The sequence below is a fragment of the Primulina huaijiensis genome, chromosome 2 (genome assembly GCF_012295235.1).
Source record: "Primulina huaijiensis isolate GDHJ02 chromosome 2, ASM1229523v2, whole genome shotgun sequence".
Lineage (NCBI taxonomy): Eukaryota > Viridiplantae > Streptophyta > Magnoliopsida > Lamiales > Gesneriaceae > Primulina > Primulina huaijiensis.
Genome location: NC_133307.1, coordinates 3517256 through 3534914, shown reverse-complemented (window position 1 = coordinate 3534914; position 17659 = coordinate 3517256). Strand labels below are relative to the sequence as shown.

The 17659-nt window shown below is 30.1% G+C and overlaps 1 protein-coding gene across 1 annotated transcript; it reads right to left on the bottom strand.

Moving 5' to 3' along the window:
* Positions 1 to 527: 527 nt before the first annotated feature.
* LOC140964529 (putative late blight resistance protein homolog R1A-3) lies at positions 528 to 3770 on the bottom strand. The gene is made up of 2 exons (XM_073424393.1): positions 2442 to 3770; positions 528 to 2306 (listed from the first exon to the last, which is right to left on the bottom strand). The coding sequence occupies exons 1-2, from the start codon at positions 3223 to 3225 to the stop codon at positions 895 to 897; spliced, it is 2196 nt and encodes a 731-aa protein (XP_073280494.1). The 5' UTR covers positions 3226 to 3770; the 3' UTR covers positions 528 to 894.
* Positions 3771 to 17659: the final 13889 nt, after the last annotated feature.

Below are 17659 nucleotides of genomic sequence, written 5' to 3'. Positions count from 1 at the left end.
ATATTTACTCATCTAATTTTACACTTTGTATATATCTACGTTGATCTAATTATAAGTATATATTTACATAAATATCTTGAATAAACTAAAAATATATAAATATCAAATAATAAACAAATTAACCGCTAGTTATTAAAATAAAAAAATTGTATAGCTAAATTATTTGAATGGATAATGTCATACATACGTTCAATTTTTTGACTTACTCTTAAAAGTGAATTTATTTAAAAAGTTCGTTTTTACATATGATATTTATCATGTATCTAAATACGTTAAATTCTTGCGAATATTTTTTTCAAACAAAAGTGTTTACCCATTTTTAAAATTTATCTCGTTAATATTATACAAAATATAACAAAAAAAAATTTAAAAATACCTTAAAGAATATTTAAATTTTAATGTCCAGCCCCACACTATATAGAAATTCTGGCTACGGCAATACCTGTTTGTGGGTGAGACCACTGTTACACTTCAAAGATGTTGAAACAATACGAGGTGTGAATGTCAAGAGTCAACCTGTAACGTGAACCGACATTGGTCCAAGATCTCTTCGTTAGTTGGTGGAAGAATCCGCACGAATCGGATTTTTTAAGAATATATCGATCTTTTTGATAAACCTCTTAGAGAATTAAAAGACCTAGTTTATTGCGACGTGTGGTTTGATCAAAATTTTGATTTTACAGATTCAGAATGAGAAACTGTCATCCCATTCAATCTAATTGAGGATGCCTTATATTTGACATGCCACCTGAAAAGAGTAACATGAAGCTCGGAATTAGGGGAGCATTTTTACAAATAATCTCTCGTGGATTTATAGGTGTTGTACTCTTTTTCTTGGTCAGAACTACTTAAGATAAACTACGTCTCGTCTCTCTTGACGAAATGAGTGGAATATTAACGGGGTTTTTTTTGGATGCCCGATCCAGGCTGGGCCTGAGCCAACGGCCTCTTGTGCGTCGCCTTAGGTCCTGTCTTGAGAACAAGAGGCATTATTCGAACTTGAAGAGCATCGTTTCCCAGGTTCTCTTGTTCCTCTATTATTTGACTCACGGAATCCTGGGCTTTCATGTGGGAAACTTGCACTCTTAAGTTCTGAAGCGTAGGTATATCCCCCACGCTCGATGGAACCTCTTTCAGCTTGTAACACCAGAGGATCAGCGTCTCCAGACATGGAAAGTGGGTACTGCTTTCGACCCTCCATTCCATCAGGTCTATATTTCTTATCTGCAGGTATTTCAGTACAAGAAACTCCCCTTCGGTTGTTTTCCACTCCTTCCCCGCAAATGAGCCTAGCAGCAGTTTGAGAACTTCAAGATTTGGTAAGCAGCCGATTATGGACATCTTCTCCCATGGGATTTTACAGCCCGTCAAAGTGAGCTTCCTAAGCCTTTGGGGAAAGGCAAAATTTCTATCTACACTTCCGAATCCCAAACCATACAGCTGCAAATTTAACACTTCTAGTTCTTGCAGGTAGACTAGATTGCCGAGGCAAAACTTTGCCCAACCTTCTCCAGGTTCATTACAATCGTATTCGAACTTCAGTTTCTTTAGATTTGGAAAGCCTTCTATTGCCTCCTTGGTGAATTTGAAATTCAATACACCAGAAAAGGTTTGTAAGTTTTCTAGAACAGAAGAAGTTCCTCCGAGCCCATCACCAGGCTGAAAACAGAAGGCAGTTTCTTTTGTCAAGACAAGATGCCTCAACTGTTTCATTTTCCAGATTTCCAAGGGCAGAATCACTTTACCCGAGTGGCCGATACTCATAATGTCCCGTTTGATAATCAGAGTTTGGAGATGCTGGAGCTTGGAGATGGATGGAGGAATCTCGCATTTACTGCTTTGAAACAAGATAAAAGCAAGGTACCTCAAGTTAACTAGTTCGAAGATCTCATCAGGGAAATCCTTGGGATCTAGAAGTATTTCATCCACCACCCTGAGTGACTTAAACTGCGAAGCAATAGATGATAGGAGATAGCTTTCTGAGCCAAAACATAGAAGTGTGTGAATGGAGGAGTTGTGGATATCTGTCAACTCAAAGTTCACATAGTCGGCACAAATACTCAGGCGACATGGGCCTTCGGCTATTTTTAAAAGAATACTTTTCTTGTTGTCCTTGTTGGTAAAATGCTGAAGAAACCTTTCTTCTCGACCCTTTTTTATGCTTAAATCCCTTAAGACATCATGGATTCTGCAAGATTTCATTCCCCCGTTAGATCGAGTACCAACTACCAAAACGAGGCTTCTCTTGACAAGATCCTCCAAGTACTCCTCCGCCAACTCTTCCAAGCTTTTGGACTCTACTGGTTCTAGAAAACCGTCAGCAACCCATAATTTAATGAGCATTTTGGTAGGAATATGGTAATCTTCTGGAAAAACTCCCATATACAAAAAGCACGCCTTAAGCTGATGAGATAAGTTATTATAACTCAGAGAGAATATACCTGAGAATTGATCATCGTTTACCGTGGATGCTACATTAAGATTTTCGGCGACATTCTCCCAATGTTCTCTCGTCTTGTTAGCTTTCAGAAGTCCAGTGATGACGATAATCGCAAGCGGGAGTCCTTTGCAGTTTCTTGCAATGGATCTACCAATTTCTTCCATATCATGACTGGTAGGATACTCGGATGTAAAAGCCTTTTTACAAAACAGGGCCCAACTTCGATCCTCATCCAAGAGTCGCATCTTATGAAGAGGGCTGTTGGAATCGATGGTCGAAGCCACATCCGACAACCTCGTCGTAAGAATCACACGGCTGCCGATATAGTCGTCGGGGAATGCCCTTCGGACTTTATACCAAACTTCTGCATGCCACATATCATCCATCACGACGAGATATTTCCTACCTTTTAAACTTTTGTACACACGTTCGATTAACAACTCAACTTTCTCATCAATCGGCTCTTCAACAGAAAGGATCCTTCCAAGAATATCTCGCACGCTATATTCTTGGGATACCGTCACCCAATGACGGATATCAAAGTAGTCTATCGTCAACTGATCTTCGTAAACATTTCTAGCGAGAGTAGTCTTACCAATACCTCCCATGCCGATAATCGGGATGATCTGGAGATTTTGCTCATCTCCCACGACCCGATCCTTTATTTGAATCAAGTCTTCGTCGACTCCCACCATGGATTCTTGGCCAACCAGTGCACCTCTTGATGGAGCCGACACAGATGAAGATTCGGCAGCACTGGCAGGCAACTCATCTCCTTCCACCATTACGTCCTAAGTCTTCTTCACCTCTGCCACGAAGGAATTAACTTCGTCGATGCAATGTTGGAATGCTTGAATTCTTGCAAGAAAATGAGGTTTTCAATGACCATAATTATTTACACATAAGCCAAACAATTAGATCTACACGTTCCAACACCTTCATCTTCTAATTCACCTCTACCACGACGGAATTAACTCAGTCGATGCGATGTTGGAATGCATGCAACTGCTCTTCGATCATCTCGAGTTGAACCTTCTTGCTTTGAGACGTGGGATTGAGTTAAATCTTTCGCTTGATACGCAACACCCCGGATTCGAACTTCCAAGTCGCGGATAGTCTGGCCACAAAAATCTTGCAAGAAAGTGAGGTTTCATTGAGGGATGTCATCTTTTCTTCCGGGACACAGAAGAAAGTTGGATTGGAGATTAGGCGAGGGAAGCTAGAGATGCAGATAACATAATAAGATCTGATAAATTGGAGCAAAGGGTCTTACAGAAAGCTTGAACCGGAGAGACTTTGATAATGGACGAGAAAGCATCAATGAAATGGAGTACAACTTGGGTCCACCTCTTGATTTTTTTAATTATTTGACCTTTTTTTTTTTATATAACTAAAAACAAAACACATGCAATCTTAAGTAACAAACTTAATATATTATGAATATTGATCGTGATCTTTTTTTTTTTTGGTTTGATTTTTGAATCATTCAATATATTTTTCATTTTTTTATAATTATTTTTAATTTTCTTTCTTTTTTGTTCAATTAAATACCTGATTTTCATTTTTTTTTCATCATCTGGTTTGAATTTTATTAATTTTTTTGATATTTGTCTTGTTTTTTTTCTACTAACCTTATTTTGTTTATTTGATTCTTACTTTATTTTGTTTATTTGAGTCTTCACACTTGGGTCTTGCTCTATTTTATTTCCTCTTATTTTTTGAATTTTCATTGGGTTTCTCTATATATTTAACCACCATTGACAATACATAATTGTTCTTAATAATTAATTTGTCTAATTTGAACTGAAACTTGTAATGTTTTTTTGTTTGATTATCTAATATTATCTTTAGTTTAGAAAATATTTTAAACGAATTAAAATCATACTTAAATAATATGTTTTCTCATATGAATCTTTTGTCTCCAATTATAGGAGATCTCATTTCCGTTCCAACGCAAGATATGCTGTCCGCTCTATCTTTTGAACACATATAAAGAATTTACAATCATAAAAAAAAATTCTAGTCCAATATTACGCTCATACATCTCAACGTAATATATATTTCACCAAAAAATATGTTATTTCCATATTATTATTTTTTTACAAAATAAATTACAAACACTAAAACCTCGAAACTAGTCTATGTTGTCTTATATTTTAGGTTATGCATAGTAATTTAAATTTTTCCTTCAAAGATGTTGGATAATTATATATCAAAATAATAAAAATTTCAATGAATAAATAATAATTCATGGTAAACGAAACAGACGAATCAATTATTTAAAATCAAGTTATAAGTCTATCTTATCATGTCTAAATATAAATAATAAAGGATGAGAAAGATGAACACATATCTATATAAAAAATCTAAAATATAAATTAAATTTTTTACTTGTAAAGTTTTTATGTTTAGTAAATGACATTCACTTCGACGTCATAGTCCAGTTATTGTGAATCGAAGTATACTAACTCATTTGACTCAAAAAAACTCTGTATTTTTACAGGAAAATGAAAATAATGATCATTGTCAATAAAGATTTTAAGTTAAAACTGAATATTGAAATTATACATATTTAAAGTTTGGTTGTATTTTTAACATAACCGAAGTCGGAGACTTCGAAGTCTCCAAAGCAACAGATTTAATAAAAAGATTAAACCCCGAAACTTGAGATGTAATTATGTAATTAAATCGTTCAACCAAAAAATGAAGAAAGAAGAAAATTCAAAGTTAAATATTTGATAAATGACAAAATTACAAAAAATACAATATAGCAATAGAAGCAATACATGTAAGTGGATCAACTCATCAACTGTCCATTGAACCATGATCCATACAAGGAAAAACATTTGTCATTCGTTGGTTATTAGCGGCATTCTGAAAACATCCGAGTCCAAATATGACTTTCAAATTAAGTTTCGAATCAGTGAATGATGTCAAAGGTAATGGCGATGCAAAGATTGAACTTCGAGATGTAACTCTGGAATTAAACCATCTAACCAAAAACAAAAATCAAGAAATACCGAAATTAAATAGACAAATGACAAAATAACCACAGTGATACCAAAAGACAAACATAAAACATACCAAATTCAAAGTTAAATATTTGACAAATGACAAAAATACAATATAGCAGTAGAAGCAATACATGTAAGTGGAACAACTCATCAATTGTCCATTGAAATAAGATCCATACAAGGAAAAACATTTGTCATTCGTTGGTTATTAGCGGTGTCCTGAAAACGTTCGATTCAAAATATGACTTTCAAATTAGTTTTGAATTAGTGGATGGTATCAAAGGTAGCGGCGATGCAAAGATTGAACTAGGATTCATACAAGAAAAAACATTTTTCATTCGTTGGTTATTAGCGTCATCCTGAAAACATTTGAGTCGAAATATAACTTTCAAATTAAGTTTCGAATTAGTGGATAAAGTCAAAGGTAGTGGCGATGCAAAGATTAAACCTCGAGATGTAACTTTGGAATTAAAGTGTCCAACCAAAAACAAAAATCAAGAAATGTCAAAGTTAGATAAACAAATGACAAAATAACTATGGTGATACCAAAAGACAAGCATATGGCATATCAAAAGACAAACATAAAACATGAGGATAATTTATTAAAAAAACAATGAAAACTCATACTTTTATAATAATAGTAGATTTAAAGAAATAACAACCTTACAATAACTATCTTTTCTCAAACATAATTTTCTCCTTATTCAATTTCTTCAAATTTTTGAGGAATATAATTTCATTGTTAAGGAAAAATGCAAATTCACTAGCTATTTTTAGTTAATTTTATAAATTTTTTATTTTAATTTTTATTTCATTGTTTTTTAATGAAAAAAATATGCTAAAATTAAGGAAAAATGCAAATTCACTAGCTATTTAAAACAAGATCTTCTTGTTTTAAATATTCCAAAGTATTAGAATAAGTCTTGCAAATATTTTATCTCAAACCTGGATTCGGATCCATATTATTTGATAAAATTCTCCTCCTCAAACATTTAATTACACAATAATAATAAATTTTTATGTTGAAAATAATTTTACCTAGAATCTAATACTATTTTTGGACCCAGTAAATCAATCAATTAAAATTAACAAATAAAAGTATTTTTGTCATTTTTATTATTTTAGGGAATTTGAACAAAGTTTTTTAGGTATAAAGAGTTACAGTAAATCTATTATTTGATTTGAGGATTTAACTCCAATTTACCCTTAAAAATATCGGAAGGCTAGATACCACATGATTGGGAACGTTGGTATTTAATTTCACATTATTTTGATATTTAAGAATCAATTTTTCCTTTGGTATTTTAGTTTACCTATAAACGGTCATTTTTTGTGTGTAATTCTATACTACACAATGAGAAAAGCTTCCATGCATTTTTGTGTAAGATGTTCATGACAACATCTCAATTCAAAACAAATATTTGTGGTCGATCGGTACTTTTCTGTTTTGAAGTGAGATGTTCACACGAATATATAATCTAGTAAAAAACAAACCAAAGTATTTTCTCTCGGTGTAACATAGAATCATTTAAATTTTCTCAATAACTAGATACGAAATAAATTTGACAGTCGATAGATGAAAGAAAAATAATATATTTTTAAATGTTTTGAAAATTAAAAAAATTATGTTTCCTGGAATAATTTCTAATGTTATTCAATTAAAATGATTCTCATTCAATTTAGGCTAATCTACGGAACCTTCTAAAATTTCACTTTTTATACCGCATTTCATTTACAATTTTCTCCCCCGCGTTGCCCCTCTAAAATACGACCTTAATCAATGCTGTATAAAAAGTTAAATTTTACAGTACAATACTTGTACACACCCATTTCAGCAGGACTTATCATCTGCCTACTAAAACTCTTAGCTTCTCAACACAATGTAAATGACTACAACAAGGTTCTGGAAAAGACTCTTTTCCGGATTACACACTCTTCTTAACAAGATATAAGTAATGTGAATAGCTTTTGAAAAGAGTGAGAAACAACAGCACAAGATGATCTCAACAGATCAGATATATGATATGAAGCATGTGCTACTTTTCTGTATATTGAGCTTGAATAAGATAAGTAATTCCGAGTGCTCAAATCGACGTTTGTATAAGAGAGAATGTGTTCGTTGATGAGTTCGGGTGGGGTAACGTATAAACGTCTTAGATCTTGTATATTTATATAAGTCTTGATTCCAACGTCTATAAACAAAAAGGCTTCTCAGACTTCTGATAAAATCAGCTTTAATACCTGAAAAAGGTCCTGCAGAAGCTTTGATACAGTCGGTCTTGTTTTCATACTAAAACAGGTAAGTCGTAATAAATAACTTCGTATAGCATTAATGATGCAATTAATGCTAGTACTAGGTACAGTAACGGTAACATTTAAGATTAGTTCTGTTTGCACAAGATGTTAAGTTACTCTAGTTTAGACTGAGTTCTGCTTCTGGTTTTCTAACCCGTAGTTCTGCTTCTGGTTTTCTAACCCTTTGAATCTTAGTTCTGCTTTTGGTTATAGTGAGATGAAGACTTCTGCTTTTATATTGCCTGTTGATTTTAACTAATGACTTGCTGGTTTTGATTCTTATCGCCACAATTTAAGTCTAACAGTAAGATTTGCAAAAGATTATGTAAGGTCTTAGAGATCATCTATACCAATCATTTCTAAAATTGTCATCAGATTAATTTCTTCTCTGAGACATTTTTAACTAGATTGATAATTTTTTCTTCGTTGATTAATGGTTTTGGCATTACTCTGGTCGTCCCTCTTTGATGTAATAAGGGTTCAGTACCAAAGAATGTTGGTAACCTTCGTATCGAAGTCCTTTTACTTGTTCGTTTTTATAGAGTTTGGATTCTTGTTTGAATATCCTTTAGTGTTAAAAAAACTTTCTTCTTGTCTTTCAGGGATTTTTCCACCTTTTTTCTGGTACATAACACAACATACAGTCGTAATTCTGTACCGTCTTTTGTATTTCTCTAAGACCTCCGGAGATTTTAGAGGAATATGATACTATTTTCGAGATCTTATTAGATTGAATTATAATTTTACCTTTGGATTATGACAAGTTCCACTTTGCTCTTGATATCTAACATCAGTTAGATCTTCTTGTTTTAAATATTCCAAAGTATTAGAATAAGTCCTACAAATATTTAATCTCAAACCTAGATTCGGGTCCATATTATTTGATAAAATTCTCCTACTTAAACGTTTAATTACACAATAATAATAAATTTTTATGTTGAAAATAATTTTACCTAGAATCTAATACTATTTTTGGACCCAGTAAATCAATCAATTAAAATTAACAAATAAAAGTATTTTTGTCATTTTTATTGTTTTAGGGAATTTGAACAAAGTTTTTTAGGAGTAGAGAGTTACAGTAAATCTATTATTTGATTTGAGAATTTAACTCCAATTTAACTCCATCAGTACTTTTTTGTTTTGAAGTGAGATGTTCGCGCGAACATATAATCTAGTAAAAAAACAAACCAAAATATTTTCTCTCGATGTAACATAGAATCATTTAAATTTTCTCGATAACTAGATACGAAATAAATTTGACAGCCGATAGATGAAAGAAAAATAATATATTTTTAAATTTTTTGAAATTTAAAAAAATTACGTTTCATGGAATAATTTCTAATGTTATTCAATTAAAATAATTCTCATTCAATTTAGGCTAATCTACGGAACCTTCTAAAATTTAACTTTTTATACCGCATTTCATTTACAATTAATCAATGCTGTATCGCCTCATTAATTATTTAATTCTTGTTCCTTGAACGAAGACAACGACAGGTGTTAATTATTATCAGTATGACACATTTAGTATTTTATAAAACAAAAATTTCCGTGAGTCGATCTCACTGATAGTATTTTTTTGTGAGACATATCTCTTATTTGAGTCATCCATGAAAAAATATTACTTTTTATGCTAAGAGTATTATTTTTTATTGTGAATATCGGTAGGATTGACCCGTCTCACAGATAAAGATTCGTGAGACAGTCTCACAAGATACCTACTCATTATATATATACACACACACAAACACCAAGTCCATCTCAAAAATAATAGTTATTTCGTGAAATTTTTATCCGTGAGATAGATCAATTCTGTTTATATTTATAATAATAAGTAATATTTTTGACATAAAAAATAATATTTTTATATATATGACACAAATAAAAATTCCAGCACACAAAATTGTTTTTGCAAATATAAATATCACATCTTTTATTTGTTAAATATATATAGTCAACTCTAGTATCTATACTTAGTATTAATTGTATATATTAGCCACTTGCTTTTGAATAATATAAAAAAATATGATATAATATGTAATTTTTGCTCATAAAACGAAGACTACATCACTAGGTTTTAATTATTTTAATTGCACAACGTATTTAATATTACATTAATTTTATATTTGCCACTTTCTTTTGATGAATTAGAAATAGTATTAATTAAGGGAGAGATGTGAATACTTTTGGTATTTTTTTTTAATATTCTCAAATTTTTTTTTTTAATATTCTCAAATTATCCTTACAATAACATATTAATAAAGTGTCAAGTTTTTAATATAAAATGTCTCATGTTCAAAACTTTAACATTTTATTTAACAACTCCCATTTTTTTATTTTATTTTTTAAAAAAATTCATTATTTCGATATTTTATTTTAATCACTCAGTATTTTTCATAATTGTCGTATAACCCTAATTTAAATATAAACTAAATTAATTATAAAAAAGACTGTACAAATATATAACGCGTATAAAAATCGATAGTCTAAAAAAAACTATAGATATAAATTAGAATATAATACTTAATAATTTATCATGTAGTTACAAAAATATTGCACGGATAATTTATCAAAATATCTTTATTAATTATTATAAATTTATTTTTTCCTCTGTAAAATCATATGAACGTTGCCTGAAAATCAATTAAAAAAAACCTTGGAGGTCCACAATTTACACCACGTGAATTTCATGCGCTTGATTCACTCTGGGCCGTTGGATCTCACCATCTGAAAATCATGCAGGGCCTACAATTTGATTTTTTTTTCTTGGGCCACTGAACTGTTTGTGCGTGTGGTGAACTGGTGGGTTGTTTTTCCATTTAATTTGGTTTGTTTAATATTTATATAATTGAGCTTGAGTTTGAACTTGTTAAAAATTAAATATATATATATAAATTAATTTTAAATCATACATAAAAATGTAAATTCATTAATAAATAATCAAAACGACAAACATAACAAATAAAAAAACATAAATGAGCCGAAATAGAGCTCGCGCAGTCGAATATCCTAAAAAACCGAGCTCGAGCTCTCGAGCCTATTAACGAACATTTTTGTGAGCTCACGAGTCGAATATCCTTAAGCTTGAGCTTGGTTGATTAAATTGGCGAGCTCGAAATAGAGTTCGAGCTTGGCTTGTTATTATTAACAAATAAACTCAAACGAGTTTTTTATCGAGTCGAGTTATTCTTTGATTCGTTTACATATTTAATATTAGGTAACATTTTTTTTTTTGCTAAATTAAAGATATGTCATATAATATTTTTATATAACATGTCTAACAATAAATAATATATATTTTAAAAAATAATACTTTAGGCATAAAAAATAATACATTTAATAGGTTTGATCGGAGCTCGTCTTACAAAAAAAAAACATATGAATATTTATGATAAATTATTGTAACTTGTGTCATCAAGCTTTGAGCAGTTACAACAATAATTACGACTTGAAATTTCGTTTTCTCAACTCGCTTAGTTTTTAATCGAAGAGCCAATTGTTGATACTGACCATATATTAAATTTTTATTATTCAAAGATCAATATTCTTACTCATTAATATATATCGAATTTATAACACATAATAAATTTTTTTTTAAAAAAAAGAAAATCAAAAGGAAAAGAAAGGTTTCTTATATAGAGCTGTACGTCTCATACGACAATCTTTTCTATTTTATTAAAATTGAGGACATGATAGTAACTACTTATGAAAGACACCAACTTTTTCTCCCAACTTTACCCTTATATGATATTAATATTACATTTTTTTTTATTTTTGTTTTTAAATTTCTACACACTTTTATTTTTATTTTTTTTGATTTCAACAATTCAAATATTAATTTAGTCCATCTATAATTTGTCAAATTCATTTTAATCCATCGATAATGATAAAAAAGACTGTACACACACGCATCGCTTGTGCAGAGTAACTAGTTTATAGACTTTTCAGAGAACTAACTTTAACGGACTTGACTAAGAAAGAAAGAAATAATGAATTCCCAGCAAGTCATGTGTCATTGAACACGAGAAAATTGAAAGAAAAATGACATAAATCAATTTTATGAGACGAATATTTAATTTGGATTATTAATGAAAAAAATTACTTTTTATATTAAAAATATTACTTTTTATTGTAAAAATAAAAATGATTGATCCGTTTCCATGATACCATCTCACAAGAGATTGTCTTAAAAAATTAAGACAAAAGCATAGAATAATAGCATTTATTTGTTGAAACAAGAAGAAGCCGTGAGAGAATAGTCATTTACTTGATTGCAACAGTTGCACCCTAGCGTCCCCCAAACCAGGCTGGGCCTGAGCCAACGGCCTCTTGCGCCTCGCCTCAGGTCCTGTCTTGAGAACCAGTGGTATTATCGACTTGAAGGGCGTCATTTTGTTGGGATACTATTTTCTCACACTCAAGACACAACGGAAGTTTAATTTTTTTAAAAAAAATTCTTTAAGCTACACCAAAAACTAATTTAACTATTTTTTGTTGCTTTGATTAGGGTTGTAAATGAATCGAGCCGGTTCGTGAACTTTTCGAGCCGGTTCAATAAATATTTGATTCATATAAGAATTTATCAAACTCGAACATGTTCAAATTTTTTTCGATCCGAAATCGAGCAAAAATTATCTTTTCGATAGTTCACAAGCAGTTTGCAAGTCTTAATATTTTATTAATATAATATAATTATATATTAAATATATATACATTTCGAGTTTTCAGACATTTCGAGCTTTTGAACCTTCATTATCGAACCTTAAAATATGAACAACAGTTCGAATAGCTCGTGAATAAGTTCGAAGATTTCGAGCCAAACTCTATACCGTACTTCCTTTAAAGCTGAACTCAAACAAAAATAAAATAAAAATCGAGCTTCGAATGGAGCTCGAATCTGAATATACTTAATTCGAACCGAATTCGAGACTTAAATTTTTTTATTATTAATATTCGGTTTGCTTACACATCTAATTTTGAGTAAAATATTTTAATTTCCAAACGAAGACATATTTATTTGTTTTTGCAACCTCCTATTCTCTCTAACATGTATTTGAATCTTATATATGGATGGGCTTTGAGTCAAATGTGAATTCATTGGTAACACCATCATATACTTCGGGCATCGTTTCAAGTTTCAAGTTTCAAGTGAATAATTTCTTGATAATTTATCTATCTTATCTCTGTTTTTATTTTGTCATATTATTTATTCATCTACTAATTATTTATGATACATTAATCAAATAATTAAATTTAAATTACAATATTACTCTTAATAAATAATATTATTAATATTTTATTAATTATTAAAAAGACAAAATGATAATTTATCATCTTATCTCAAATTTAATCAATCAAATCAAACAAATTATTATTTATCAATCAAATCAAATATTATATTAATTATCATTTTATTATTATATTAGATTATTAATTTACATATTATTATTTTATCTTTACGTCTTTGAGTAGGTCTCTTGTGACCGATATTCACAATAAAAAATAATACTCAAAGCATAAAAAGTAATATTTTTTCATGGATGACCCAAATAAGAGATCCGTCTCATAAAATACGACCCGTAAGACCGTCTCACACAAGTGTTTGTCTAGTCTTTTACTTCTTTGTGACGTTGGTAACACTTCATTGAATTCATTATTTGGAAGTGTTGGAGTATTATGTGATTATCAGAATTGGTGAACTACTCAGATCTTCTTAGTTTAGGTAATATTATTTTTGTTGTTGTATCAAATAGAATATATGGCCATTTTCACTTCGTATCAATATACTGTCATTTTTCTTAGTTTGTTCGAAATATTATTTTATATTGTTAGGATAATGTGTGAGACTCTTCAAAAGTGTTTTAAGGTTGAGTTAACAAACGATGAAATTATGTTTGATTTAAATTTATCAGTCGAGTAACTTTGTATAAAATTGCGAAAATAACTCGAGCTGATGCAACGAATATTTTGGTCAAGCTGATACAAAGTGTTGAAATATTTTTTTATAGTGAATGAAAAATTAATTAGCTCATGTAGTAAGCTTTGAACTATATCAATTTTAATTAAATGATATGTATATACATAATATGGGTTTCAAATGAAATTTGTTTTTCTGAAAGGTCAAATGATATTTGATATTCTCAAAGGTCAAATAGTTTTATTTTTTTAAAAGATTAAATGACCTTTCTTTTTTCTGAAATGTCAAATGACATTTGGTTTTCTGAAAGGTCAAATGACATTTTCTAAAAGGTTAAATAACCTTTAGTCTATTGAAAGGTAATCTTTTCTGAAAGTTTAAATAATATTTACTTTTCTGAAAGGTCAGATAACACTTCACATTCAGAAGGGTCAATATTTTTCCAATATATACATCATCCTCATTTTCAAATGAATAACTTTAAAAACTGTCTCTCCGAACTTTCTTCTTATATCGACTGCTTTCACTGTTATTTGTTCTAAATCGTGATAAAATTTAGGTACTATTCAGTTTGCATGTATCAGACTTTGTGTTAAGTTGTTGCATGCATCACCATTGTATCCCGTGAAAAGATCGTTCCACGGTAAATCTCGAAGCACCGTAAGAGGGGACAAATATATTTTAAGGTAACTATACTTTATTACATGTCTCGGTTTGATTTCGTTTTTTTTAAAAAAATTTATCTTTGCATGATCGATATGCATTTGTTCAAAAATTATATTAAGTCTATTTTATTTTATTATTAATTGTATTGCAATTTACAATTTTAACACTATTTTATTCATAATCGATATTTCAAAATTATCCTCATTTCCATCAACACAAAGCATGTTGAAAGGAAAAATAATCTTGGATTTCAAGATATAATTTATTCTTTGAAATAATATCTTCCTTAAATATGCTTTCCTGAGGGATGAAATATAATTTTCTTATTGATAAGATTTTATGAAATATAGAATTAAGGATTTTGCCTTTCTAGATATGATATTTATGATAAGGATTTTATGATATGATATTATTGATTTAAAAAAATGTTTATTTCTAATAAAACTCTTGATTTACATATCTTATAGAATTTTTTTTTGAAGAAAAAACCTAGGAGATGAGGAAACTATGAATAAGAGAAGGAAGCTAAGGAAAGACACCTTTTTTCGATCATTTCGCTCTTGACTTTTGGCGTTTTGACTGAAGCTTGAAATTTTGGTGGCTGGTCACTTTTGTACGTTGTGATTTTCAGAGAAAAACAATTCACAAGGATGTTGCTGTTTTGAATAATGCTGTTTCACGTGTTGCCGTGATTGTTGGAGACATCTGCAAACAACACGGGTAGAAGTGTTTGCTGAATATCACGTTTTGTTACTCCAATTTTTGGCACCATGTTTTTGCTTTCTTGAATACATTTTATTCTGGTTGTTTGTTTTAGAAAGAAATTTATTTTCTCAAAATTGATTTTTGTTAAAATCACTAGTGTTGGTTTTAAACTGAAATTGGTTTTCTATTCATTATTATGGCATGAGGAACCGTGCAAGTATTTATACTTGTGCACAATTAATCTTGAGTTATTTTGGTTTGAGCTATTTATTTGTGTGTTATGCTATTTTGTTGCGTGTTGTCACTAGGTGTTATAACATTGGGACAACATTTAAATCTGATACATGCAACTTCTTATATCCTTTGTACACCTTAAGTTAAACCAAATTTCTCTACTTCTCAATTTTTATCCATTGCTGGAAGGATTACATTAAAAGACTTTAATTTATATTATTTTGTCAAACTCATCTCAACTGAAATCACACTCTCAACTGAGACTCCTAGCATACTTGATCAATCGAGACAATAAGCTTCAACTGACCTACAACTGACCCTCCTTTTTTTCGATCATTTTGCTCTTGACTTTTGGCGTTTTGACTGAAGCTTGAACGTTCGGTGGCTGGTCACTTTTGCACGTTGTGATTTTCAGATAAAAATAATTCACAAGGATTTTGATATTTTGAAGAATGTCGAATATCACGTTTTGTTGCTCCAGTTTTTGGCATCGTATTTTTGCTTTCTTGAATACGTTTTATTCTGGTTGTTTTTTTAGAAATCAATTTATGTTCACAACGTGCTGAGAAAATTGATTTTCGTTAAAATCATTAGTGTTGGTTTTTGTAAACTTAAATTGATTTTCTAGTGATTTTCGTTAAAATAACAAAGCATGTAAACCGATATATATGTGTGTCATAATTGAATATGCAAGGAAAATGAATGAAGACACAAATTTATTTATGCAAGTTTGAGGACCAAATTTCTCTACTTATCTATTTTTATCCATTTCCGGAAGTATTCCACTAAAAGACTTTAATTCATATTATTTTGTACAAACTCATCTTAAGTGACGTCACACTTTCAACCGAGGCTCCTAACATACCTGATCAATCGTGACAATAATCTTCAACTGACCTACAACTGATCATTTAGACACTGAGCATGCAGATCAACTCTGACTTCTACAATAATTCTACTTTATCTACTATGAGTAGAACTGGTGTGGAAGATGAGAGGATGTGTAGCAACCACTCTTGATCTGATGATGAAGATGTGCTCCGAGGCTCGTACGCGCTCCTTGACTGGGTTGATATGACAATGATTGTGAGCAAGGATATGGAAGCTTCTCTAGTTCAAGAGAAGTATATACATCCACGATGATATGAGAACTTTGGTGTATTTTACATAATGCTGATAAGCCATCTTTGTGTTCCCAATCACTCTTTTCTTGCGTAAGATCTTTGAAATTTCTCTTTTACATAACTTCTTCAATGGTTTTATTTAATCTTCTCGAGATATATATATATATATATATAGGTGTATCATAATTTCTTGATAAATGTTATTGTATTTCGCGTCAACGAATATATTAATTAACATTGCATTGGTTCATCGATTCTAGCTTGTTTGAATCGACGAAGGAGTAAAACTGATATCTCATTTATCAGTTTTTTGTTTTCATAAGAACTTATATATTTTCTTATGTTATAGTAATAATTGTAATTTCTTGTGAGGCCGAAAAAGTCAACGACTCAGAGGAAAAATAATCGTGATAATTAAAATTAAATTGTAGCGTTCACATAGTTTTATAGTATTTTTGGTAAGGCCGCCATAATTAAGAAAGATTAACTTAGTTTTCTTGTTCAAATGTTCAAATATATGCGACGATCCTCGATTATTTAATACATAATTTATTTTACTTTTTGAACGATCAATTTATTTATCTGTATAATTTATCATATTTTAATGAATTTTTTATTCCTAGAAGCAAGTGGATCATATATAAGTAATATATATTAGAATGTGATATTAAATATGTTTTATGCAAAGAAAAAATAACAATTTTATTCCGGTAAATTGGCATGTTTTGTATTTTATTAGTTATGTACATTGTCAATGTTTGGTTTTCAACCGATAATTTTTATTTTTTTTGTTGCTGTCTATTTTTTTTTGCCAAAAGTCAGTTATCTCATCAAATATTATTTATTTGACATTGACGCTTTTCTACGTAGTTCATGTAACAAGAATAAATTTGTATTACACATTAAAATAAATTTAAGTAAAAACAAAAGGAAAAAATACAAAACAATACCCAATATTTCAAAATTGAAGGAGAAAAGTTTGTCGTTCACATTTATTTTTGTTTAAATAGATTTTAGTGTGTGTATAATGTAAATTCTATTTTTGATATCGATGTCAAATAAACAATATTTGATAAATTTAATGGTTTTGAGAAAAAAAACAAAACAAAAATCAAGTGATTGGATATAGTCAAATTACAGATTTAAAACAAACTAAAAAAACCCACAATCTTTCCTTTACACAAATAACGCGTGATCGTTGCTCAAGTATAAAATTGAACGCCAACTGCAGCCAATGTGAACTGTAACATAATACATATATATA

Excerpts from the sequence above, each read along its gene's own strand:
- LOC140964529 (XM_073424393.1), bottom strand. The coding sequence starts at position 3,225 with ATGGTGGAAGGAGATGAGTTGCCTGCCAGTGCTGCCGAATCTTCATCT. Across the intron at positions 2,307-2,441 it reads AAACGATGATCAATTCTCAG|AACCAGTAGAGTCCAAAAGC; the intron begins GTATATTCTCTC and ends ACGGTTTTCTAG.